Genomic DNA, 24,380 nt, shown 5'->3' with positions numbered 1-24,380 from the left:
TGAAACATGTCTGGATTACGACCCTCCGTGGTCATTTCGTGTACGCTCCGGTGCCCTAAGCCTACAAAGCTTGTCATTCAAGACAATAACTCGGTTACTGTATCAAATGCTGACTCGTCTCCGTATAATCTAAACTGTAGCTAGGTTTCAGATGTAAAGATTCAAAGGCGCGCTGCCAATGCTTATAAAGCATTCGAAGATCCCAGGTAAAACAGTGTGGGCTGCTTGGATGCGGGAGAGCTACATCCTGATATCCAGCTGCCCCAAATTGAAGACTGCCTCAAGAGGGGCGATCGAAGGCCAGGAGAAGAGGGAGGGGCATGTATAGAGCATTCTCCCTAACTTACTACTAATTACAAACTCACATGGTGCACGTCGCTTCTGCTGCAATTCGTGACAGTTTTTAGACTAGGAAATGGGTAGAATGCGCGATCATCGTCCCAAACCCCATTTTCGCTTGCGACGATTAAACGTCCCACTCGGAAGACTCAACCCAGATCCTCGACACCAGCCATGCGGGGTCACGTTTCTTGCCGCTCCCTGTTTTGCGCCACCACAAGCTGCCCCCCGCGCCCTCCACCGATATCCACTGTATTCGGGAGAAAACCAACCGAACGGGTACAACAAAACGCTTCGTGCCCCAATTTAGAGATACCGAGCAGCCGCCTGTCTCATAAATCGCAGACCTCAATTCACCACCACCATTACCAATTCACTAGAACGTAACGATGGGCATTTCAGCAGCCTTTGCAGCCGATTCTGAATGGCCATTGTGGGACGATGAGCCCCTCGATGGTGCTTTCGAGATCGACTTGCCTGGAGGGGTCATTGACCAAGGGGTTGTTTCGAGTGTTACACGGCCGTGGCTATTCGGATACAAGCCCAAGACGTCCAACGGGCGTGCCATCCTCATCCTCGGTGGCGGCGGTTATGTTGAGTTGATGGCCGGCAAAGAGGGGGTCGTGGTCGCCCGTTGGCTTGCGTCACTCGGCTTCGAGGCTTTCGTGCTTGTTCATCGCTTTCCTACGGCTGCCACAGGGCCTCAAGCTCCAATCGATGATGCAAGACAGGCGCTGCGTTTGATTCGCGACCGGGCCGATGCGCCAAAAGGCTTGGCAGTCTGTGGTCTGTCATCTGGCGGTCATCTTGGCTCGGCGCTGCTTGCTGAGTACCCGGCTTCTTGGGTCTCTACCGCAGGAGCGCCGGTGCCCAAGCTAGACTTTGCTATCATTGGGTATGGACCAATTTCTACAAACGCAGTTGGACACACCATCATCCCGAATAAGGCCCCTCTTGAACCTCCCGCAAAACAGGCGCTCTACGACACTGTCATCCCGGATCAGCAATTATCGAATCTGGCACCACCAACCTTCATTGTCTACTCCAACAACGATTCCGTCGTTCCTGTGGTCAACGCATACCGTCTGGCGCAATCCATACAGGCGGCTGGAGGCTCCGTTGAGCTTCACGTCTTTGCTGATGCGCCACACGGATTTGCTCTGGATACTGGCGCTGAAGTACCCGTATCAAGATGGCCCTCTCTGTGCGAGGCCTGGTTGAGACAACTGGGTGTTTTGGAGTAACTGGACTTGATTCTTCCGTCATGCATGATGATAAGCTCACAGTCATGTATGGAATCGGGCTTTGCAGCACGGCAAGTTTGTCTTGTCATTAGATAGACTGTGCTTTCTGAACATATGTCAAGCAAAAGCAATCTGAATTTGTCCGAAAGGCTGTCATCATGCGTCATATTTCAGACCAAGCGCCTTCGTGATAGCAGGCAGAATGGTCCCCTGGTTCCACGTCCAAACTAAGGCGCTGTTGTGTCCGGCAAATGCCGCCCCGGTGAAATATGTGTTTTTGGAACCTTGCAAATCCAGCAGCTTCCGGTAGAAACCGTTCTTGATGTCTTCGGCTTTGCAGCGTACGTTGTAAGGCGTGTGGTTGGAGGTGTACGGGAATGTGACGCTCGACGCTGCATCTGCTGGGACAACACCAGAGGCAGCAAGGGTAGCAAGATTCTTGCGGACAAGGTTCTTGCCGTCCTCATCTGTCACATCGCCGGTATCAAATCCTCCTCCAATGAGGAATTCATTAGGCGAGCCCGTGGAGCTGAAGCCATTGTTGCCAGGGATGATGGGCTGGTTGAAGGGAGTCAGAGCACCGATGTTGGTGAAGCTGCCGTTGAACCCAGGAACACTCGCTATGCCAGCGAAGTACCCCAAAGAAGAAAACTTGGAGAAGGTTTCCTTCTCCTGATTGGAGAGGTCGAAGGCCAGCATGTTCTTCAAAGTTGGCGGGATGGCCAGTAACAGCTTCTGGGCAATGATTGTCTTGGGGCTTTTGCCAGACTCAGCTACTACCAGAGTAACACCAGTCGCGTTAGAGTGACGGTCAACATTGAGTACAGTAGTGCTTAAGAGTACACTTGAACCGAGCTCATTGAGAGCAGAGTCGTATAGACTCCTGGTATCGCCCGTGCCGGAGAGGATGAACTCGCCGAAGAGGCTGCTCAGCAGACCAGGTCCGAGGCCCTTGATGCCATAAAGTGCGGGAAGGGTTGTGAGGTTCCCCGTATACCAATTGAATTGTGCAATGACTGGTAGGAGAGCCGAAAAGTTGTACTTTGCTGCGAACTGACCAAAAGGCTCATACAATTCTGCTGGGACGGGATCAGGGACTAGGAATCCCTGGTCGATCCATCCATATTTGCTGAGGACATTCTGAGTGTAAGCCTGAGCGGCGGCTTGAAGGACCTGCTGCTGTGCAGCTACGGCGGAAGCGCTTTGGGCTGGAATGGGAAACCCCAAAGCAAAGTCGAACTGTCGTGATGCACTTGTTGTGGCCAGTACATTAGATGTCGTAACTGGGACCTTGAGGCGATTGAAGTATCGCTTCACTAGATCTGTATTCTCGAAGAGGACGACACCGACGTTGCTGACAATGCCGGTTTCTTTATTTTTGTAAGTTTCAGCGTGGCCTCCGATTTGGTTTTTCTTTTCGATCACCAAGACCTTTGCACCAGCATCCTTCAGCTGAATAGCGGCGTGAATACCCCCGGCGCCGCCGCCAATGATGGCCACGTCAACATAGACGGCATTGGCCTTGCAGGCGAGATCAGGGCGACCATTGTGGCCACCGATGGCCTTGCTGGGGGTTGCAGATACGCTCCCGAGCCACAGGGGCCAGGCGATGATTGGCGACAATCTCATGTTGTACGAACTGCAGAAAATATGATCAAACTCAGAAAGGGTCTGGCTGACTGAGCAGCAGTACAATCCTCGCAGTAACAAGAGTCGGGCATCCGTATTTATAATGCGACCTTATGGGCAACGCAAACCCCTTAACAGTCTTGGCTCATGACATGACGGCGCGTCATGGTCATTTGTGCTACCCCATGCCAAAGAAATCCTGCCCTGTGGGCTGTACACATGATGAATGTGGCGGAATCTTGGGGCAGTATTAGCCATCCGAGAGCTCCGAAAGAGGGAACACGTGCGAATTAAACCTGATTGCTACGACCAGGAGGGCCATAGGATCGAGTCATGGGGCAAAACAAAACAGCTGGGCGTGGTGCCCAAATGCTGGGATGTCTCATTTAAGACACGTTAAAGTTCAGCCTATTGAACTCATCGAACGTGTGTGTCTCTGTCTGCGGCTTCGGAAGCACGGCCGGTAAATGAGTTGCCACGCGTCGGGGGCTATGTTCAGGGAAGGCATTCCCTCAATTAGCTCAGCTTCACTTTTGTGCAACGTCAGAACTTCGGGACATCGGCTTCACAACGGCACCTCGCAATATTCCAGGCGTACGCCATGCAGTTTGTAGGTCAAGTCTCACAAACAGACCGAGCAGATCCCAGGAGCTCACAGGTTTGCTCCATAAAGCAAACGCTGCTACATTTGACATATTACTGCTTGCGTCAAAACCTTTGCCTGCCTCGTACTGACATGATGATCTAACCTCGATATAGAAATGGGGATTATCTTCAGAAAGATCGACCGTGCTCTACGACCGTGTGTTGGTTCTCCATAACGATATAGTCTACCCCTATAACCATTCGGATCGATTCCGGGTCAATAAAGTTTGCCTCGTCAGGCTGAATTTTGTTGAGGTACTCTGGATCGCTTCCCATCGATTGAAAGGTCTCCAGGTTGTGTACCCAGAATTCGGCAGCGCCGTCGAACTCAAGAATGGGCGGTGCGTTCTCAACACGGCCGAAGTCGCGGAATTCGGGCGTCGAGTGATACTATAAACAGCCCCCACTGCGTCAGGTATTGTAGAGAAGAGGTCAAAAATCTGGACAACCATACCTGAGAATACTTCACCGCACCCAGGCGGAGATGAAAGGGTGTTGCCAGTTCGGCATGATTGGAGGCCCAATAGTGATTGAACTGCTCTGGCGTGATACCCTGCTTGCGGTTGTAGAAGAGTTTTACGTGGAACATTCGCTCCATATTCATAGTGCAAGCAGCTTTGTATGTCAAGTAACAGCACTGGTCCAGAGCGCCGGGCATGGCTGGTACACTAGCATTCGCATGCGGCGCACACCTGCTATAGGTGGTACTTACAGGTGAAGCAACGGATAGAGCGGCGGCGAACTTCATTATGATGTTGCAATATCAAGAGTTTCAGTGTGAGCAGCAAATGTAGATAGGCTGGTGGCATATAAGTCCAAGACATTGTAATTTATACGCTGTTTCTTCTATGCCTCTTGTGAACCTGAAAGCACACCCGTCTGGGAAAGGGCTACGTGACGATATGGGCAAATGGTGCGTCCACGCCCGTCAGCATGCGCTGATGGATTCGCGTATCTTCGTCCAATTCGATTATAGGTGAGGCGCGAGGCGCGAGGCGCGAGGCGCTATAAGCGATAGTTGCTGCATCGTGAATCAATGTAAGCTAACACTCACGGCTGTGCAGACCGAATACTCCTGAGATTCATATGGAGTACTTTTAGTCGTCTGCGGGGGGCTTTGGGCGTTTCCTTTGTCTGTCATTCGCTTCAGATGAAAGCAGTGGTCCTACTCGATCCAAGCCACAGGTGATGCTATTCGATTCGCGGCGGAAGCCGAAAAGCAGTAGGCTGAGGATGCTGCAACCAAGTGAGTCTCGTTCAGTTTCGTTACGCAAGATACTGTCAGCTCGGGCATGCATCTCGCAACTGCCTTGAATTTTCCTCTGAGAAATCTACTGCAAATTTGGCCCAACTTAGAGCACTATCTTTGAGTGACAAACGTTGGCAGAGGGCGGTTGCCCCTGTAGTCAATAACGAGTACGCGTATTGAGAGGTCAGAGATGTGAGTTCACTGGGGCGCAGCGCCAGTCAGTGGTCTTTCGTGGCCACCCACGTGTGCTTGATGGCTGCAATTTGTTACGGGCCAGAAGCTGAAGCTTATGCAGTCGCGCTACCATGCGTTCATCACGCAATCTTTGAGGGGCCGGGCCAGCAATCCCATGCCTTGATGTCCTGTCATATTGGATCAGGCTTTGTCAGGGAACTACGGCAGAACTTTGATGGAAAGTTGAGGGAAAGTCAAGGCGGAGGTCTCGTTTCCAATCCAGCTTTCGGCTTGTTTTGGTGCCTGCTAAACCACGATCAGGGTCTTATCTGCTGCTTTGGTCAAAGTATGGTACCTTACCTTAACTCCGAGAGCACGGGCGACCATCAGCTCGAGATGCATGCAGCTTCTACTAGCGGAGTTCAGAGCCGCCTAAGCCGTCTCTATGCGCTTTGCGGGACCTATCTGGAGACTTATGACAACAGTCAGCCATACCACAGCTGCACCATCGGATAGATTTGCTTTGGCACCATCGGACACATTTGAATTGACGCGAGGCGGGTAATGTTCAGGCTTTTGGTCAGTAAGATATTGGGGGCAGCACTGAAACTGGGGCCCTCCGCAGGAGCGTCGTCAAATCACATGGCGTTAAACCAAGACATCATCACTGATTAGGTCTAGCTTTTCATTAGCCACGATGATTCATTCTGAGGCAGTACATATGTGCCAATGAAAGTACTTGCTTCACGACGCCACGTCTTGGCATCTGCGAGTCTCGTGTTTTCATGGTCCCGAATGCAATGATTTGGGATTTCACGGCGCTCTGTGCCTCAAAGGTGTTCGATTCGAGATGAAGTCAAAACATATATATCCATGATCAGTCACAGCATACTTTGTGTCGGGCTTCTTCTACGACACCAGATCATACGAACATCATCGCCATCACCTGATTTACCAACCCCAAACCAGCCCTTTGCTTCACAACACCACAGTAAATCTCGCCAGCCTAGATTGCCATTGATATGATAGGCGGAACAACCACTGGAAGCGGGTCCAGCAGCCCAGACAAGCTTTCAGAACTCATCGGAACACCAAGGGCTAACCCCGTTTTCGATCACGACCAATGCTTGTTCTGCAACAAGCTCTCCGAATCATTTGATGACAACGTTGGGCACATGCAAACGGCACACGGGCTTTTCATCCCAGATAAGAAGCGCCTCATCGTGGATCTTGAAACTCTCTTCTCCTATCTTCACCTCATCATCGTCGGACACAACGAATGCATCTGCTGTGGAACGCAGCGGGCTAGCACACTCGCAGTACAGCAACGTCAGTCAACCTCGAGCACCAGGCGTCGTGAGAGTGATACTGACAGATCTGCAGACATGCTTGGAAAAGGCCACTGCAAGTTCGATATTGCGAGCGACGACTCGGAATTTGCGGACTTCTACGACTTCTCCGGCTCAGAGGCGGGGAGTGAAGTAGACGAAGACGCAGACGATAGTGCACTCCCGAGGAAAGATAGGGTCGAGAATCGCACAGTGCAGCCTGACGAAAATTCGCTCCGCTTGCCCTCTGGTAGAGTCATTTCTCACCGATCCCAAATACCAGTAAATCCCCGACGACAACCCCTGAAGCCACGATCGCCTGGCAGGTCAGATCTCATAGAAGATGGACCAGCAAGCGATCTCGACAACTCGGCACCTTCAACTTCAGCATCAACGTCGCTAGTCAGTCGTTCCGGCAAGGATGCCCTCACGCAGACGCGAGCAAATAAGAAGGAGTACAAGTTTGCGAAACAACTGGCTTCACTCAATAAGAACGACGAGAGGAGTCTTGCTCACCTGCCATTGCCACAACAGCGAGCAATTCTGGCTACGCACCAGAAGCAGATTGAGAAGGCGCATCGAGCAGAGGAAAGATATCGGGGGCGACTGGAAAGTCTTGGGAACCAATTTCTGATGACGCATTTCGTCAAAGATGCCGCTGATAAGAGGACTTTGTGGAAGTGAGCATGTCAGCATATCAGGAGTGGCGGTGGAGATATGATTTGTATCATCTCGAACCCTTAGCAAGCATTGACTGATAACCCAAATGGTCTGTTCTGGATTGCATGCTTAGATTGAATGGATGCGTCCATTTGTGTACAGCGAGCTCAAACACGACTCTGAACATCCTCGACTTCCAAGTCAGCTGCACCACCTTGCTTCCTCTCAGCCTGTTCCAGTCGCAGCTCCATGTCGTTGGAATAAGCTTGTGAAGGGTCCATGGTTGGAACGAAGTACGGCGCTTCGGTGAACAGATAGCGCATCTCTTCAAGAGGACGGCGAGCAGTTTCGGGTAGAACACACCAGAAGTATATGGCGTTGGTAGCGTTGCACACCTTGAAACGTTAGCCGTTGGCTCAGCGTAGGTTGATGACCATTCATGACTCACGATGAATAGAATATACCATCTCCATCCGATGCCGGTATTATCGTCCAGGGCCACTGAAGTCGTCTGTGCAATCATTGCATTGAATGCAAGATTGACGGCCGTCGCGATACTGACGCCTTTGGCCCTCGTCTTCATGTCAAAAATCTCTGCAGGAATGATCCAGGACAAGGGACCACACGTGGCGCTGAAGGAGAAATTATAAATCCAAGTCATGACGATGAAAGCCCAGCTCGCGGCCTTATTTCCGCCGCTCTCGTCAGGTGGGAAAGACGCCAGAAGGGCAGTGGAAATGATAAAAGTAATGCAATTGCCGACATTGCCCAAGATAAGGGGCCAGCGACGGCCAAGCCGATCTACCAAGGCCATGCAGAGGCCCTGTGCGCATAGAGCCAGTATGTTGGAGATGGCTTGATACATGAGGGTGTTGTTCGTCGAGATGCCCATCTTGCTGTAGATAGCCACGCTGTAATATTGAATAGCTGCCACGCCAGTCATCTGAATAGAGGCCTGGACAGAACAGGCAATCCAGAGACGTCGCAGGCAGGACTTGTCGCGGAAAAGTTCCAGGTAGGACTTTGCCTGAACCTCTTGTTCGACGCTAATGGATTCCTGAATCTGGGCAAACTCAGCTTGGACCCAGGCATCGTTGACGTTTCCATTGGAGTGGAGCTTGGCGAGAGTCTTGAGGCCATCCTCAGCCTTTCCGTGATTGATAAGCCATCGAGGTGACTCTGGGAAAAGCATGATCAAGAGGGCTAGGACGCCAGCTGGGATGTTTTGCAATCCAAGGGATATCCTCCACTGGTTCTCGTTATCATCAGAGACGCCGACAGTCATGGCATAGGAGAACCAGGCGGCGAAGAGCGCACCGACGCCCAACATGAATTGTTGAAGCGCTGTGACAGTGCCTCGAATACTTGGATGTGCAAGTTCGGCCTGATAAACGGGAATGACTGAGAACAAGTCAGCAAGAGCTGGACGAGAGCAAAGAAATACTCAACATACTCATAACCATGGCTCCGATTCCAAGGCCGCCGATCCCACGGCCAGCCATCATATAGGCAGTGTTTTTCGCCAACGTCTGCAACAGACCTCCTATTATAAAGACGACGGCGCCAATGAGGATGCAAAGCTTACGACCAAGTCTGTCGGCCGTCGGGGCGGCAGCCAGAGCACCAAAGAAGGCGCCACCCGTGAAAATAGACACGATGCCTCCGATTTCGGCAGGGTTGTCGCCGACGCGGTCCAGGAAGGACGGAGCGGCGATGACTTGGGCGATGACCCCGAGATCGTAGCCATATGTCAGCGAGCCAAGCGAGGCGAACACGCCAACGAGCCACTGATATACTTTCGGAGGGAGGGCCATGGCGATTTCTTGAAGTGCTATGTATCTGTTGGACAGCAACAACTGCAGAATTTCGGATCGAACAGCGCGGCCGTGTGGTTTTATCTATGATCGGTCCACACAGAAACCATACGAACGCTACCAGCACCGCATGCCAAGTTTCTAGTGTCGCTGGAAATCCCACCTGCATCTCGGGAGAGTGGAGTGGGATCTGCGGCCTGGGAGTCACTAGCCGGCGGGGCAATCCTTCGGGGGCTGCGTGGCCCACTGCGACGACAGTCGTGCTGGCTCCGGTCATGAACTCCGATCATAAGAGATGGCCCCAGGAGGCAGCGCGTTCAGTTTAGGTCAACGAGGATGGTGACAGGTTGCGAATAGAAATCCCTACATGTGAACATTATCGGCTGCCGCAGGTACCTAGGTACGTAAGCAGGTCCATGGGCTCGTATGAGTTCCGTCTTGTCTTCGCCGATGCCGTGCTTCATTCGAGCGCATCGGTAAGACCACAAAATAGCAGCAAAGCAGCAAGTCCCAAAGCAAGGCATGACAGATGCCAAGTAAAAGGGCTTAGTTCAACCTAAAACATCCACAATGAAGCAAGCCACCAAGCCGTCGTGAGTATCGTCGCCGTCATCCCATCACGGCCGTGTCAAGTTCTGGCGAAGTAGGCACGAGGAGATCGAATTCAAGCTGCCACGAAGCGCGCCAATCGGAGCATCGGGGCATTGATACCCAGGCTAGCCTGGCATCAATTCCCATCAATTCAACCGCATTGCCGGATACATAACCCCTGACTCGCGGGTGGATTCAGGATCAGGATCAAGACAGCAAACAGCATGGCGGGTCAGGTTATCTATGTCAGTGGGATGAAAATGGCTGGGATGTCTTGGTCAATATTGAGAACGTGAGGTCACTGGCACGGCTTCAACAGAGCAAACTAACGAGCTCACATCTTCTCCACCAACTCGGGCCATTGTCGACCGCGCCGCGGGACGCCATGCAGAATATGGGGCGCTCGTCCCCGCCGTCGACCCCGCCGACTGGGCACTGGCTCGTTGGCCGCTTCTCCGCATCTTGAGTACACGCGCCTCCGCTCCGGCAAACGATCCTATCATCGGCGCGGGTCCTGTCTGGTACAGGGCCGATAAAACGCGTTGGTTCCTAACACCTCGGTCTCAGCAACTGATCTCTCTCTGGTCTTCTTTCTCATAAACATATTTCTTGCTGTTGCTCCAACCATGGCCACCTTTACGAAACTCACAGACGAGCAGCAGCCCGTCATCTCGGTCAATTCTAACCACAAGATTGCCAAGATTGAAGACAACACCTATGGCGGCTTCACTGAGTGAGTTTCCGCTTCGCGCACGTCAGACCATTAGGCCCTGTGACTGATGTTCGAACCAGGCACATGGGCCGTTGCATCTATGGCGGCCTCTATGACCCAGGCAGCCCTCTGTCTGACGAGAATGGCTATCGCAAGGACGTGATCGAGGCCTTCCAGGAGCTCAAGTGCCCCGTTGTGCGCTATCCCGGCGGCAACTTCATCGCGACCTACCACTGGCAGGACGGCATTGGCCCTCGCGAGAAGCGGCCCAAGAAGTGAGTGACGAGACCGAAGCAGAGAATTGGGGAGTCGAGAAATTGACGCGACGAAGGCAAGAGCTTGCGTGGCACGGAATCGAGACAAACGAGTTTGGTACGGATGAGTTCCTGCGATGGTGCGAGGTCGTCGGCACCGAGCCATACCTGGCGCTCAACTTTGGCACGGGCACGCTTGACGAGGCTATGGGTTGGCTCGAATACTGCAATTCGACGGCCGACAGCCATTACGCGAACCTCCGGCGACAGAACGGCCGCGAAGAGCCCTACAACGTCAAGTACTGGGCGCTGGGCAACGAATGCTGGGGCCCGTGGCAGGTCGAGCAGATGACCAAGGAGGACTATGCCAAGAAGGCATGGCAGTGGGCCAAGGCGCTCAAGCTCCTCGACCCGAATGTGCAATTGATTCTCTGCGGCATGGAGGGCCCGACATCTTGGGACGCCTACGTTACCAAGGAGTGTATCAACTACACAATGCATGCGCTCGGAGACAACTCAGCCTCGTGCCTCATTGACATGCACAGCATTCACATCTACACAGCGTCTCCTGAGCACCTCAAGAATGCGACGGCGCCGCGGTCTGCCGAACGTGCCATTGAGATCACGGCCAGCCTCATTGATCTTGCACGAATCGAGAACAAGATCCCCAACAACATTCCTCGCCAGAAGATATGCTTTGATGAGTGGAACGTCTGGGATCCCGTAAGAGCGCCGGGCTGGCTTGGCGCTGAGGAGAAGTACACCTTGTCAGACGCGCTCGCTGTGGCCGTCTGGCTCAACGTCTTCATCCGCCAGGCCAAGTACATCGGCATGGCAACCATTGCGCAGTCTGTCAACGTCATCTCCCCTCTTATGACGACCAAAAACGGTCTCCTCAAGCAGCCGACGTGGTGGCCCCTGCTGCTTTTCAGCAAGCATATGCGCGGCCAGACGATCGGCGTCAATGTCCAATGCGGCGAGTACGAGGGTCAGACAAAGCCCGAATGGATTCGCGGCACCATTGAGACACCATGGCTCGACGTCAGCGCGTCCATCAACGACGAGGGCATCGTATCGCTTGTCGTTGTCAATATCCACGAGACCAAGAGCTTCGCGACCAAGCTCGAGGGCGTCTCCGGCAAAGTTGACGTCTTCACGGTGGCGGGCCCGAGCATCGACGCCGTCAACACGGAGGAGAAGGAAGAAGTCGGTATTGCCGAAAGTTCCTGGGATGGACAGGGCCTGTATGAGTTCCCGCAGGCGTCCATGACCATGCTGCGGTGGAAGCCATGAGCGAATGGCGTGCCTGTAGTGCAGAAGGATGATACCACAGCGTGAGGGGGAGCTAGGCGAAGAATAAATCATTAAAATTGTAAAGTGTTTCATCGTGAGTGATCCGAGTTCTATCCTGGTTTCGATTCTACAGGCCTTCCTGGTCTTCGGAAGGGGTGCGCCTCGGTATTAAATACGTAATCGTCGAGGCTAAGGAGGTCCTCTGGTGAGAATAGGAGGTAAAAGTATTTTAATGTTTCGGCCGTCCAGAAGCTCTGTGGTAGAATCAGCATCAAGGAACAAGAAATGAACAGTCATAGCACTCTTACCTCCATTGAGTCCAGCTTCTGGGTGTCGCCGTTCACCATCACGTCAGCAATGGCTGAGTAGGCGAACTCAGTTTTCGTGGCCTTTTCGATAGCCACGAACATTTGTTGCCCTAGACGCCTCCACTCGGCATCGCCTGTCATGCGGTACAGCAGGAAGACACTCTCAATGGCCTCTGGTCGAAGAATATACCGCGGATCGCGGGCATGGGTGAAGCCTTTTGGCAAACCAGGCGCGGGCTGGTCGTCTCGGAGGTTGTCGCGCCACTTTGCTTCGTCCCATTGACATCCCTCAAGCGACTTACAGGGAACGACGCCGAAAATCTCGGGCATGATGCCTGTGGGGAACGCGGAATAGCCCCAAGCACAGCCCCTGGCGAGACGCTTGCCTATGGACACGTGCTCAGGGATGCCAAACAGCTTGCCACCGAGCGCAAACATGCCACCAACAAAGCACGTCAGGTGCTGCGTTTCGGGGTTGCGTCGCACCTTGCCAGGTTCGTCCACAAAGGCGGTGCCCACGAACAAAATATCAGCTCCATCTGGGACCATGGGCCTTATGAGAAGGTATGATTCGACAACGTCCATGGCGTCGCGGTACATCTTCTCGTAGGACGCGTCGAGACCCCCTAGCAGAGCATACATCTTGGGGAGGTACTCGTACAGAGAGTCGGCCAGAGCTCCCAGAGTAAATTCGTTGTAGACATCGACCGTTTCTTCGCGAAAGTTGATCAGCGCCGGCCACATGCCCGGCAGGCGGCTCGAATGCTGGGTGCGACCCAGGAAGAGCTTCACGCGCTCAATGGCATCAAAGTATTTTGTGTCGCCTGTAAGCTGAGAGAGGCGAGTGAATTCGAGGGACAGCGAGCAGGGCGAAGCTGAGGGGTCCGAAGTGCCGGCGATGAGACGGCCATGCTTGGCCAGTTCGAAATCGAGCCAAAAAGGCGGCAGGCGGTTTGGGGTATCAAAGGAGGCGTAGAGCATGTCACCAAGCTCGACAGCCTTGAAAAGGAGACGCGCGTCGTTGGACAGGTCGTAGGCGCTCAGTATGCCGCCAAGGTGTCTGATGGTCGTCTCAAAGACGTTGGCAGCGGTTTCGGTCGTGTTGGCCCAGTCCAGGCGGGCAACGACGGCAACGGCCTGGTCAAACTCAGTCTCGAGGCCCATGATCCAGAGAGTGTCTAGAGAGTCGACGAGTGTAGCAGCCCATCCGCCAAAGGTGTTTCGCCCGGCAGCCGAGACGGGAACCAGCTCGTCAAACTGCCAGGCGTATTTCTTATAGCTCGCCCAGCATTTCTGAAAGGCCTTCCTCACTTGTTCGGCTAGGGCATCGGCGGCAAGGTGGGCTTCATCGGCAATATCGGAGGTTCGTGCAAAGTCGTGCTGCACGCGAGGCAGGTTCTTCGGTTGGCCAACCGGCAGAGGGTGCATGGAAGAGGGTGCCACGGCGTGGGTGTGGACGTGCTGGCTCCAGTCGAAGCTACTCCTGACGACATAGGAGCCAGAGCGCAGGATGAAGAAGATGGTCAGGGCGAGGAGGAGAAAGGCGGCGATGGCCATAAGGCGCCTCGACCGGCGACGGGACCTGTAGGAAACCGCCATGAGGAGGGAGGTGGTCGGACGGATGGCATTCTGGGGGACATGGAAATTGGGAGGACGGGGCTTTCCTCGATCAACAGGACCCGACCGACGCGTGGAGGTTTGCATGGGCAGTGGCAGGTGCAGGCGCTGGCACTGGCACACGCGCTCGAAGCTCAGCCTGCCTGTCTCGGTTGGCAGTGATTAGGGGGTGCTCGGTTATTAGTGAGCTCTCCCAGTCCACAGTGGCACGTGGGGGCTTCCTTGACGCCCAAGCGCCACGCAGCCTTGGACAGCCACACGCACAGCAAATATCGGGGGGAAGTCGGTGGAGAGATGGGAGGGCAGACAATGGACCATAACTTCAGATCACTAAAAGATCATTTCGAGAAGCCGTTCTGAATCAACACCGCCCGCCCGCCCACATCGGCAAGCCAGCGCCGAACTGAGTCGCATAGATGCGATACCGGCCTTTTCACTGCGTCAACTGCCCACTGGGAGTCTAGCTCGAGGCCACAATAACTACGGGGGAACATGTGAAGCCTCCCCGGCCCGTTGCTAAACCTTTGACCGGCATCTCCTCCAACAAATCACCCGCAGACTTTTTTCAGCGGGGTGTTCACCAATCGCCGACCGACCACCCCAAGGACACCACCGCCCGCCACTGAGTCTGGAAGTCCCAGCCAATAGTGCACTGGTGATGACCCGGCGCCCCTCCGGATCGCCTTAGCGTCGCCAGGGTCAGACCCGCCGGATCGTCCCGGTGGTCAGGGTGACTCGAACTCGCGATGAGTCTTTGCGATAAGAAATCTTCATCGCCGCCCGCTTACTGACGGGGTACTTTTACTCCGCATGTAGCTGCGAGTCGCGAGCTTCTTGAGGCGTCCCAAGTGTATCTTGTTCTTTGAACTCTACGCTTTATGATTACAGCCATGGACGTCGAGACAGCAAAGCAGCAGGCGCCCGCCGTCGCCTCGCCACTCGAGGATAAGCCGACTCACGATGCGCCGGAAGCCGGCCGTAGTACCCTCAAGATGTTGTTCCGCAAGGCTCTTGTCTCCGGTCGTGTAGAGGAGCGTGGTGTCGAGCCCATCGCCCTTGAGGAGCGCAACTCGACGCGCTACTTCAACTGCTTCACCATCTGGTTTTCCATCAACTTCAACATCCTGCCGTACGCCCCTTCCCAACCTCACCTTCCACTCCTCATGCCCCGAAATGACGCTGAGTAGCTGACACCCTACAAGGATCACTTTCGGTCTCATTGGCCCCAAGTACAATGGTCTCAGCTTTCGTGACTCTGTCCTCATCATTGTCTTCGTTATCCTCTTTGTCACTTTGGCCCCCGCCTACATGGCAACTCTGGGTCCCAAAACTGGCATGCGACAGATGATCCAAGCTCGATTCAGCTTCGGCCCTTACCTTGTCGCCATCCCCGTCCTCCTGAACCTGGCCACGCTCACCGGCTTCTGCATCATCATGTTTGTCGTGGGCGGCCAGTGCATCTCGGCCGTCACTGACGGCGCGCTAACACCGACCCTCGGCATCGTGCTGATATCCCTTCTCGCTCTGACCATCTCCTTCTGCGGCTACAAAATCCTGCACTTTTATGAGACCTACGCCTTCATCCCGGCACTGGTCGCCATTGTCATCGCCACTGGTACCGGCGGCTCTAAGCTGCATGAGCGTGTCGAGGTCCCGACGGCCACGGCCCCACAGGTCCTAAACTATTGCATGATCATCGCTTCATACATGATCCCCTGGGCCTGCATCGCCTCGGATCTGACGACCTACTTCAGCCCCTCAGCGCGTGGAGCGTCTTTCCGCGTCTTCGCATACAGTTACCTCGGTCTCATTCTACCGGCCATCCTCCTCATGACCCTCGGTGCCGCTATTGGGAGTGCCATTCCCAATGTGCGGGGCGTGGAGCGCCGCCTATGACGAGACTCTTGTCGGCGGTGTCTTGGCCGCCATGCTTGAGCCCGCTGGCGGTTTTGGCAAGTTCGTCGTCGTCATCCTAGCCTTCACTTTGCTCGGCAACGTTGCTGGCACAATGTACGCCGTCACCCTGAACTTCCAGACAGTCGCACCAGTTTTCTCGCGTGTTCCGCGATACATCTACGCCATTGTTGTTACGGCCATCATGATCCCCGTCGCCATCAAGGCCGCTGACGACTTCTTCCTGAGCCTCGAAAACTTTGTGGCTGTTATCGCCTACTGGTCTGCCGCCTTCATCGGCATCGTCTTGGTCGAACACTTTGTCTTCCGCAAGGCCAATCACAAGGCATACAACCACGACGAGTGGAACGATGCATCGAGGCTGCCGAGCGGACTCGCTGCCATTGGCGCAGGGCTTCTGAGCTTTGGCCTCATCATCCCCTGCATGGACCAGGCATGGTACACTGGGCCGATTGCAAAGACGACGGGCGACTTGGGCTTCGAGGTGGCCTTTGTGCTAAGCTCCTTGCTTTATCTACCGCTGCGATATGCTGAGAAGCGTGTGCTGCAGAGGTAGGGGCAGTAACTTGGGGCAGCCGAGCATCAACTGCTCACTAGGTGGCAAAAATTAATATTCATAGACAAAGCTTAATACATCACCATCGACACGCTTCGTGGAATCGTGGGAAAAGCCCAGAATAGCGTGGGGAGAAGCTGCCGCAATCCCTACGGAAAGCCGCCGAACTGGGTTTCACCTCCAATCCAATAAGAATTTGTCCCATTGCTTCACATCCTTAACAAACACACCCTCTCACCTACACAACTATCCGCGTCAGCTTCAACCTGAAGCAGCCCATCCCAGGCCGACTAGGACTTATCTGTAAGCTCTAAGACCAACTAGTCACCCTCACAGCCGAGAATGGTCGGGCCAGCGCTGGCCAAGTACTAGCTTTCGCGAGAATCATCAATCTCTTACGGTAGCTACAATGATGAACATCAGACGTCGTTTCAGAGAGAAAGCTAAACGAACTCATGCACACCAGTGGGGCTCCACCCAACGTGTGCGATGGGCCCCCATTCGCGAAGGGAGTCGTTTGAACCTGCTGAGTTTGTTTCGTCTCATCTACATCCTCAGCATTTTGCTCGCGATCCATCACGGAAGGGGAACCTTGTGTTGATCCTGGCTCGAGCTGATCTCCAGCATGGATTCTGTCCCGCCTGGATCATATAGGTTCTCCTAAGCTCCCAGGATGCTGGCTGGCCTCGTCTGAAGAAGCGGGCATTGTTCTGCCAATCTCTCTCCTCGTCCACCCTCTTCGCCGAGTATTGCTTTGAACAAAACTACACATCATGATCGTTGGCCAGTCTCATTTCAAGAGCCTGGCTTTCCGGGTGACAGTCACACTGGTCAACTACATCGGGCTTGTGACTGCCAACTTCATTTCCGTTATTGTCTTCGTCAGCGGCCTGCACGGTCTGTCTAGCCCACTCGCCATTATTCTTCTGTTCATAGCCATTCCGGAGGTCATCTTTTACCTTGCTTGGTTCCTCCCGTACCGCTTCCGCCTGCAAGGCCACGGTCCAAAGCCGGTGCCCCTCTCAAGAAGCCTCCGCAAGTCCATTTTCAAGCGTGGTCTGGACCACGTTCCAGATGTTGAGCAATACATCCGCAAGTGGCATTCGAATGCTCATTACGACGACATTCGCCAGGACAATTACAAGGAATGGCTACTCTGGGCACTTTTTGACCGCGACGGGGATCTAGGTGACGATAGCGCGGAACTCGATGACTACATTCAGTACACGGAGGAGAAGGGCGAGCTCAAAATAAAAAAGGGCCAGGGAGATGCGGTTCCAATACGCCTAACGTATGATCCCGTCGAGATGACACACCGCAGTCTGACGTTTTACACAGTAAGTTCTCTGCATTTGTGCTTGCATTCTGGGAAGTATGGACTGACCAGCCAGCTTGTTGGGCTTGCCGATGCCATTACGACTGTCATATTTCTCGCCAAAGGCTTCAAATTCTATCGCCAGCCGCGGTCGACCTTTTTCACGACGTTTCCCTTTCGATTCAAGACACTTCTGTCTCCTAACGCCTCGCCATGCGCTCAACTCTCGTATTTTCACCGCCCACATACCTCATCGACGCATCGTCCTCTCATCTTCCTACACGGTGGTGGTATCGGCCTAGCTGCCTACCGCCAGTGGCTTACCTCCCTACCACGGGACGTCGGCGTCCTGGCCCTCGAGATCTTGCCCATCTCGAGCCACATCAGTGGCCCCTTGCCAACAACGCATGAGCTCCTCTCCGCTCTGGCAGCCATTCTCTACAAGCACGACGTGAAGGACGCCATACTCATAGGGCACTCTTTCGGCACGCTCCTGACGTCACCGATGCTCCAGAGGCCCGACATTGCAGGACGCATCGCCTCCATCATCCTCGCCGACCCCGTCTCGCTGCTCCTGCACCTACCCGACGTGTCCTACAACCTCACGCGCCGCGCACCACGACGGGGTCGACCGAACGATTGGCAGACCCGTTTCTGGGCGAGCGATCCCGGCATGGCACACACGCTGGCGCGACGGCTATGCTGGCATGACTTTGTGCTGTGGACAGAGCAGCTCCAGGGGCGACGGACGACGGTCGTTCTCGGGGGCGACGATAGCGTCGTGAATGCGGACGCTGTGGCTAGTTATATATACTATGGCGATGTCAAGTATTCGCGCCAGGACAGGCGGGAATGGAGGACGACGCCGGAGCGGTGGACGGGCCAGGAGGAGTTGGCGCTGCTGTATCTCGAGGGGAAGGATCATGGACATGCATTCCTCAGCGCGGAGGGCATCAAGAGCATGACACGCGTTGTCGAGGCTTACGGGGCCCTCAACCAGACATGGGGGACGCGAGCGGTGGACTTGGCCAAGTTAGAAAAGGTGTTGGAGAGTCCACCGATGGTACCGTCCAAGAGCAAACCCATAGACTCCATACGGGAGATGAGGATCTTAGAGGCTTCGGCCAAGACGGAACCGCTGTCGGGCAGGAAACGATGGCTCTAAGTGCATGGAAACCGATGACTTGATGATAAAGTATTTTCATTATTACACCAGAGTCACGGAGGATGTGAGGCGGCGTGTGCGTTTCTGAAAAGAAGGTCTTGAGCTGACCGTCGTAGCTTCGACAGACTACAGACGGGGCGCCAACGAAGCTTGCTCTGAGCTCGACACACTGCATGCATGCTGGCAGCCAAGCGCAGAACAGAGTATTCTCAGCGGCCAGGGGCATCCGTCAGGGGTACATACCTTACGCCGAACTTCTTCTCCTTGACCACCGTACCGTCCTCCTTCTTATCAACCGTCCAAATGTACTGGTTCCCACTACCATCCTCGTCCGCAACGGGAATGAACAGCCTGGGATAGAACATTAGCACATTCTCCGTTGTCACTTCTAAGAAGAGGGCACATGCCGTCCCGGAGACCGCAACTGGTCGACAAGCGTCTGATGCAACTCGACAGCCGCCGCACCCACATGAATAGCATCCCACCCCTCATTCCCATCCGCCGTCCACCCAGCTCTTCCATCTCCCGTGCGGAACTTGACCCTGCCGCTTCCGAGAAGCCCTCTGCCCTCCTCGCTCTTGGCCATGTTGCCCTCGCCCAGCTGCCGCAGCTCGTCGATATGCTCAACGCCCACGACCGTGCCGCTCTCGCCTACGAGCTCCGCGAGCAGATGCGTCAGGTAGCCCGAGCCGGAGCCAATGTCCAGGACCCGCGGCGCCAGCGTTCGCTGCGAGGGCGCGACAAAGGGTAGCAATGACTCGGCGGCCATGGCATGCATGTGCGGGGCGGAAATGGTGGCGCCGTGGCCGATGGACTGCGGATGGTCCGCGTAGGGCGACTTGGGAGCGTAATGCGCGCGATCGACCTGAGGAAAGCGTCAGCAAGGGACGAGGAATGTGAGTGGAGGAGGAGGAGAGAGGCTCGCACCTTGAGAAAGGCATCTTTGACGCGCTCGTCTTTGATGAGGCTGTTGCGCCAGAGGTTCTCGGCCAGGGCCTGGTTTGTGTCGCCCGAGCTGCGCCAGGCCATGGCGAGTGAGCGAGCTAAGGATCGCTGGAGGGGAATTGTGCTTGATCAAGCCTCTGATTAGGTTCGATTCGAGTGAGGATGCAGGCGACTGCACTGTAATGGCTGTGTTGCAGGCGGGATGAGTCTGCCCCGCAGTGTTGATGGTGAATGGAGGTTCAGCGTTTGACCGTCAGTCATGTGCTCTGACGGCTGATGATGCAACTCAGCCACCTGGTTGAGGGGCAAGTCACGAAAGCTAAAAGTCCTTTTCTGCTCTGCCATACACATCACCTTTACAACCGGGAATTAAGATGGACAGAACATGAAACAATATCGTCGAGTCGGTCTCCGGCCAACATGTGCAGTGTGCCATTCATGTGATTGCGAATTATCTTGTAATGCCATGTACAATAACCATACCCAGAAACGCCCTGTACCCCTCCCTCATACAACCCGCTCCGTGGACTCGCCAGTCGCAATAATCGGCACAGGCAGGCCTCTGTCCGGGCTCTGCATCACCAGCTGCTCGTGTCGCCGCGCGCGCAGGAACTCGGAGATGGAGCGGATCAGGATGAACCACCCAACAATCATCAAGATGTACGAAATCCAGTCCGATCCGCTCATGTCGCCGATGCCGCCTGCCTCGCCTGCCACGGCATCTGGGTTGAAGTTGTGCGAGTTGGGGTCAGGCGGACTGGCGTATCCGTCTTCTCCATTCATCGGTGGCGCATTGTCGCCCTCGGTTGGGCCGCCGCGGAGGTAGAAGCCATACTGGATCATCTGGATGCCGAGGCCGGCAAGAGATCCGTTTTTCGAAGCGTGTGACGAGTGAAGGAGATATGTGAGGAGGAAGCCAACCAGCTGGAAGAACATGGAGATCATGGCGTTCCACAGGAAGCTGAAGAGGGAGCCGACCGGCATACCGTCAATGTAGACTTCGTCGGCGCCGCCAAGACCGGGCGCGAGAATCGTCGTCTCCCAGTAGGGTGGTGCTGCGTCGAGTGCGGCTTGTTCATAGGTCTGTCATGTGTTAGCACAAAACGGTCGTGTGATTGCACGGCGTTCCGACGTACCGGTGGCATTTCCTCCTTTTCCTCTGTCGCTCGCTCCGGCTTCGCCATGAGGTTGGAGAAGACACCGCCATTGTCGGTGCCGGCACCGTACACACGGTAAGGTGTAGTCGAGGCACCTGAGGGCTGGTGTGGAGGGAACTGGGGTATCGATTGATCTGTAGGGCTCTCGGTCGGGGTATCGGGACGGGAGACACCGCGCGAGTTGCCGCCGCGTACTAGGCGTTGTCTGTCGTCGCCTTCGTCATCGCTGTCGTCGCCGTCGGTGTCAAAGGCATCGGCAAGGGTCGGGTCGACACGGGACCGTTCTCGTGAGGATTGGCGTGAGTGGAAAGATGGTGGTGGTGAGTTGGGAGTAATGTTGGATCGTGTGCGGGAATCGTCCTCGTCTTGGGCATGAACCTGTACGGTGTCAGAGGGCGAACACAAATCACATTCAAAGGCAGCAACATACCCGCTCGTATCGGCCGGTCATGGTGTTGACGGTATGGGATTGTGGTTTTGGGTCAAGAGCAGGCTCCCTATCCCCTTGTTCTCCACAGCCTACTCAAGGCAGAAGTGTCGATCGAATGACGAAGTCGTCGAGTCGGTAGAATGGAACGCTGGCTGAAAGAAAGGAACGGTCGCAGGAATGCAGTATCGAAAGGCGCAAAGGAAATGGAAGTATCGTCGAGAGAATGATGAAGGAAGGGAAATGGTCAAAGGGGCGACTGTGTATCTTGGGGTTCTAGGACGAAACGGTTGGCGTGGACAGCCCGGAACTGCGGTCGGGGAGTTCGATTGAGGAAGGGGGGCGGTAGGTGGCAGGCGGTAGCGGCAAGGCGGCGGCGACACGACAGGCGGCCATGCGTGATCATCAGACAGAGAGGCCTCTCCCGCCAAGTCCATGGGGCCCAGCCAGAATGGGGCCCGCTTAGTCAATGCCAAGCCCCGAATCCGAGCGGATCGAGAACGAGCCTCGCCACGACTGGATGCATCCTAGAGCTTTGCTGCTTTAACCGCGTGTCGGCCTCGAAGAGTACAGCGGAGCCTACCTGGTGTGAGCCTGATCCAAGGGCGGCGAGGACACTAACTGCATTGACTTGTTGTCTTCGTTGTCTTGGTCCGAAAGTGCTGGAATGCCCCGCCATGAACCAACTGGTGGCACATTCATGCGCAACAAAGGGTGACGAATCAGGGGCTACCACTTGCACTAAGCACGAGGAGCCAATCAGAGGCCTCTGTACAGGTACTCGTCAAGACCCTGTCAGACAGCGCGCGCCGTGCTGGAAAAAAGTCCTGACGTCTGCGATTGCGATAGTGAGCTTCCGTGCCTCCGACTCCAGTGTCACCTTCTCGGGATACTCCCTTCCCCGCCCATCCCAGCCCGCCAAACGATGCCGTGAGGGTCCATCTTGCACATCAATCTCGACACAATGGCACGCCCCGCAAGCGTATGTTCACCGTCCCTGCACCGACCCTGCTAAGATCGCGACATCTGCTGACGATCCCCCAGCAAGCCCTCAAGCACTACCAGCGCGCCCTGGCCACATGGCCCAAGGACGAGCTGCGGCCCCAGGTCCAATTCGCCGAGTTCCTCAAGCGCGGCGTCGAGAAACGTCTTGCTGCTGGTGCCGCGACACCCGCTGCTGAGCAAAAGGAGCTCGCACAGGTCAATGCCCTCTACAGCCTGGCGGAGGACCGCTACGCGAAAAGGGTATGTTTCCCTGCTTCACGTCTGGTGTCTGCCCAATGATGACTGACGATTCACAGTTTCCCCTCGGACCGAAGATTTCCAAGCCCCAGAGTCAGCCGACATACTTCAAAGACCTGCTGCGTGAGCTCGAGGAGGCACCGAGCAGGACGTGGCTGCAGAGCATGTCCAAGAGGTTATCGGGCATCTTCCGATGGGAATAGAGATATTGTGATACCACGAAGAGGTCTGTCATGGAAACGGGCAAGCGGCACGAAGTAAATATGGACCGACAGGTCACCACAACAAGCGGCATGTACAACAGAAATGTACAACACGTGTATGATCATATATAAATTCTATATCCCACAAAGACGCCATTTTTCTCTCTGTTTCCTAAAATCCCACTATGAATTCCGATGTCGCTACAGGTATCGCCCGTTGGGGTCCAGCTTGTCCATGAAGTCGATACTCTTCTCATACATGGTGAAGACGAGTCCGCCACTGACCACCAGTCGAGCGAGACGGGGCAGCGCGCCGCTCCAGAAGGTCAGGATACCCTCGTGCTTAAAGATGAGTGCCGCGCACCGGAAGCTGTTTCCGTACTGTGACCTCGCTTCAATGCTCTGCATGCGCGTCTTGATGGTATCGAGCGGCTGTGTCACGTAGACTGTGATCAAACCCGCCAGGCCGCCCATGGCAAACGTGCCCGCCGCACCGAGCTTCTCGCCGGGTGCCGTGTAGCCCTCGGCCATTTGCTTCAGCATGTTGTAGGCGCCAAATCGAGTCGCGCTGTTGGCCGCCTGCCGAGCTGTCGTCGGCACGAAGCCCTGGAAGAAGCCGCGGATGCCACGCTCGCGTGCGATGATGGGTACCGCGTGGAGGAAGCCACGCATGCGAGGCTTGGGTGACTTGCGGTCGTCGATCCTGAAAGGTCAGCCGACGGGTTCTGCACGAATAGTGACCAGAGCGACATACAGTGTCGTTTTGATGCTCTCAAAGGGCGTCACAGCCAGCGCCGACTCGGTAACACCTGCGCCAAACCCCGCAATCACCGTCTTAGGCCCCGAGATGTTGCCGTCAGCGTCTGCCAAGAGCGTCTTGTACTGGTCGAAAGCGACGAATCCTGGATGGTTGTTTTTAGCCATGTGCTTCGCCTTCCTGGATCCATAGCCACCCACGAATGCCCGCCTTGAGCGAGTTGCCTATGATGAGCGTTGTGCATCCGGCGTACCACTGTGCGCCGAAGGGGGGCCACGGTAGCTTCTTTCCGTCTGTCAGCTGTCGGTTGAGCTGCGAGCGCGTCTTCGCGACTGTAAATTGTCAGGTTCATAGTCAACACGACGTCAATCAGAGACTATACATTCGGCCGGGTAGGTTATGGCTGGGCGGGTTAGCTTAGTGTTTCCTTTAAACGTGCACAATGCGTCATACCAATCTCGAGGGCGCCCGCCGTCGAACCAGCGATGATGGAGCGCAGGACGCTGGGCCGCTTCTTCGCGGGCTGCTGCGACTCGGTGGTGGGCGTCGCGGTGGCCATGGCGAGGATTGGCTGTCGTCGCGCGTGGGCTGGCGTTTGGTGTGGTGTTTGTCGTGGGATTGAAGCACCACAAAATCGACGTCACGTCAGTGTCCATCATTTGCATGCGCTAGCAGGTGCCATTTCGGTGCCGGCCTTCGGAGCAGGCATTGGTGGGGCCGAGCACGGCACCAAACAATCATGCCGAGGTACGTACCGCCAGTGCTGACCCTCAATGCTAGCAACGTCCGGCTTGTGTCTTTCGTGGCATCCGATCATGTGCAGATGTTTGAACAGACAGCAA

General features: G+C 55.1%; 13 protein-coding genes across 13 annotated transcripts; 6 read left to right on the top strand and 7 right to left on the bottom strand.

Annotated features, from left to right (window-relative positions):
• Nucleotides 1-728: 728 nt before the first annotated feature.
• VDAG_09575 (esterase/lipase) lies at nt 729-1,583 on the top strand (the record flags this gene model as incomplete). Its single annotated transcript, XM_009658536.1, has 1 exon — nt 729-1,583. One exon carries the CDS (start codon nt 729-731, stop codon nt 1,581-1,583), a length of 855 nt encoding a protein of 284 aa, XP_009656831.1.
• A 46-nt stretch (nt 1,584-1,629) lies between these two features.
• Nucleotides 1,630-3,271, bottom strand: VDAG_09574 (uncharacterized protein). Its single transcript, XM_009658535.1, has one exon. The coding sequence runs from the start codon at nt 3,210-3,212 to the stop codon at nt 1,740-1,742; it is 1,473 nt and encodes a 490-aa protein (XP_009656830.1). The 5' UTR covers nt 3,213-3,271; the 3' UTR covers nt 1,630-1,739.
• Nucleotides 3,272-3,986: 715 nt separating this feature from the next.
• VDAG_09573 (uncharacterized protein) lies at nt 3,987-4,605 on the bottom strand (the record flags this gene model as incomplete). The annotated part of the gene is made up of 3 exons (XM_009658534.1): nt 3,987-4,247; nt 4,312-4,449; nt 4,570-4,605. The coding sequence occupies 3 exons, from the start codon at nt 4,603-4,605 to the stop codon at nt 3,987-3,989; spliced, it is 435 nt and encodes a 144-aa protein (XP_009656829.1).
• Nucleotides 4,606-6,180: 1,575 nt separating this feature from the next.
• VDAG_09572 (TRI15 protein) lies at nt 6,181-7,392 on the top strand. The gene is made up of 2 exons (XM_009658533.1): nt 6,181-6,609; nt 6,664-7,392. The coding sequence occupies exons 1-2, from the start codon at nt 6,303-6,305 to the stop codon at nt 7,290-7,292; spliced, it is 936 nt and encodes a 311-aa protein (XP_009656828.1). The 5' UTR covers nt 6,181-6,302; the 3' UTR covers nt 7,293-7,392.
• Nucleotides 7,393-7,435: 43 nt separating this feature from the next.
• Nucleotides 7,436-9,082, bottom strand: VDAG_09571 (high-affinity glucose transporter; the record flags this gene model as incomplete). Its single annotated transcript, XM_009658532.1, has 3 exons — nt 7,436-7,663; nt 7,717-8,669; nt 8,722-9,082. 3 exons carry the CDS (start codon nt 9,080-9,082, stop codon nt 7,436-7,438), a joined length of 1,542 nt encoding a protein of 513 aa, XP_009656827.1.
• Nucleotides 9,083-10,299: 1,217 nt separating this feature from the next.
• Nucleotides 10,300-11,932, top strand: VDAG_09570 (alpha-N-arabinofuranosidase; the record flags this gene model as incomplete). The annotated part of the gene is made up of 3 exons (XM_009658531.1): nt 10,300-10,406; nt 10,466-10,660; nt 10,717-11,932. 3 exons carry the CDS (start codon nt 10,300-10,302, stop codon nt 11,930-11,932), a joined length of 1,518 nt encoding a protein of 505 aa, XP_009656826.1.
• A 110-nt stretch (nt 11,933-12,042) lies between these two features.
• On the bottom strand, nt 12,043-13,797 carry VDAG_09569 (endoplasmic reticulum mannosyl-oligosaccharide 1,2-alpha-mannosidase; the record flags this gene model as incomplete). Its single annotated transcript, XM_009658530.1, has 2 exons — nt 12,043-12,186; nt 12,241-13,797. 2 exons carry the CDS (start codon nt 13,795-13,797, stop codon nt 12,043-12,045), a joined length of 1,701 nt encoding a protein of 566 aa, XP_009656825.1.
• Nucleotides 13,798-14,747: 950 nt separating this feature from the next.
• Nucleotides 14,748-16,327, top strand: VDAG_09568 (purine-cytosine permease FCY2; the record flags this gene model as incomplete). Its single annotated transcript, XM_009658529.1, has 3 exons — nt 14,748-14,986; nt 15,060-15,622; nt 15,714-16,327. 3 exons carry the CDS (start codon nt 14,748-14,750, stop codon nt 16,325-16,327), a joined length of 1,416 nt encoding a protein of 471 aa, XP_009656824.1.
• Nucleotides 16,328-17,100: 773 nt separating this feature from the next.
• Nucleotides 17,101-18,807, top strand: VDAG_09567 (uncharacterized protein; the record flags this gene model as incomplete). The annotated part of the gene is made up of 2 exons (XM_009658528.1): nt 17,101-17,664; nt 17,719-18,807. 2 exons carry the CDS (start codon nt 17,101-17,103, stop codon nt 18,805-18,807), a joined length of 1,653 nt encoding a protein of 550 aa, XP_009656823.1.
• Nucleotides 18,808-18,933: 126 nt separating this feature from the next.
• Nucleotides 18,934-19,836, bottom strand: VDAG_09566 (protein-L-isoaspartate(D-aspartate) O-methyltransferase; the record flags this gene model as incomplete). Its single annotated transcript, XM_009658527.1, has 4 exons — nt 18,934-18,976; nt 19,051-19,158; nt 19,227-19,672; nt 19,735-19,836. 4 exons carry the CDS (start codon nt 19,834-19,836, stop codon nt 18,934-18,936), a joined length of 699 nt encoding a protein of 232 aa, XP_009656822.1.
• A 329-nt stretch (nt 19,837-20,165) lies between these two features.
• VDAG_09565 (metal homeostatis protein BSD2) lies at nt 20,166-21,575 on the bottom strand. Its single transcript, XM_009658526.1, has 3 exons — nt 21,340-21,575; nt 20,889-21,287; nt 20,166-20,835 (listed from the first exon to the last, which is right to left on the bottom strand). Exons 1-3 carry the CDS (start codon nt 21,358-21,360, stop codon nt 20,260-20,262), a joined length of 996 nt encoding a protein of 331 aa, XP_009656821.1. The 5' UTR covers nt 21,361-21,575; the 3' UTR covers nt 20,166-20,259.
• Nucleotides 21,576-22,300: 725 nt separating this feature from the next.
• On the top strand, nt 22,301-22,781 carry VDAG_09564 (uncharacterized protein; the record flags this gene model as incomplete). Its single annotated transcript, XM_009658525.1, has 3 exons — nt 22,301-22,318; nt 22,381-22,581; nt 22,638-22,781. 3 exons carry the CDS (start codon nt 22,301-22,303, stop codon nt 22,779-22,781), a joined length of 363 nt encoding a protein of 120 aa, XP_009656820.1.
• Nucleotides 22,782-22,982: 201 nt separating this feature from the next.
• Nucleotides 22,983-24,097, bottom strand: VDAG_09563 (tricarboxylate transport protein; the record flags this gene model as incomplete). Its single annotated transcript, XM_009658524.1, has 5 exons — nt 22,983-23,484; nt 23,536-23,683; nt 23,739-23,870; nt 23,921-23,941; nt 23,992-24,097. The coding sequence occupies 5 exons, from the start codon at nt 24,095-24,097 to the stop codon at nt 22,983-22,985; spliced, it is 909 nt and encodes a 302-aa protein (XP_009656819.1).
• Nucleotides 24,098-24,380: the final 283 nt, after the last annotated feature.

Source organism: Verticillium dahliae, genomic scaffold (assembly GCF_000150675.1).
Source record: "Verticillium dahliae VdLs.17 supercont1.26 genomic scaffold, whole genome shotgun sequence".
NCBI classification, from domain to species: domain Eukaryota; kingdom Fungi; phylum Ascomycota; class Sordariomycetes; order Glomerellales; family Plectosphaerellaceae; genus Verticillium; species Verticillium dahliae.
This window is presented reverse-complemented; position numbering and strand designations above follow the sequence as displayed.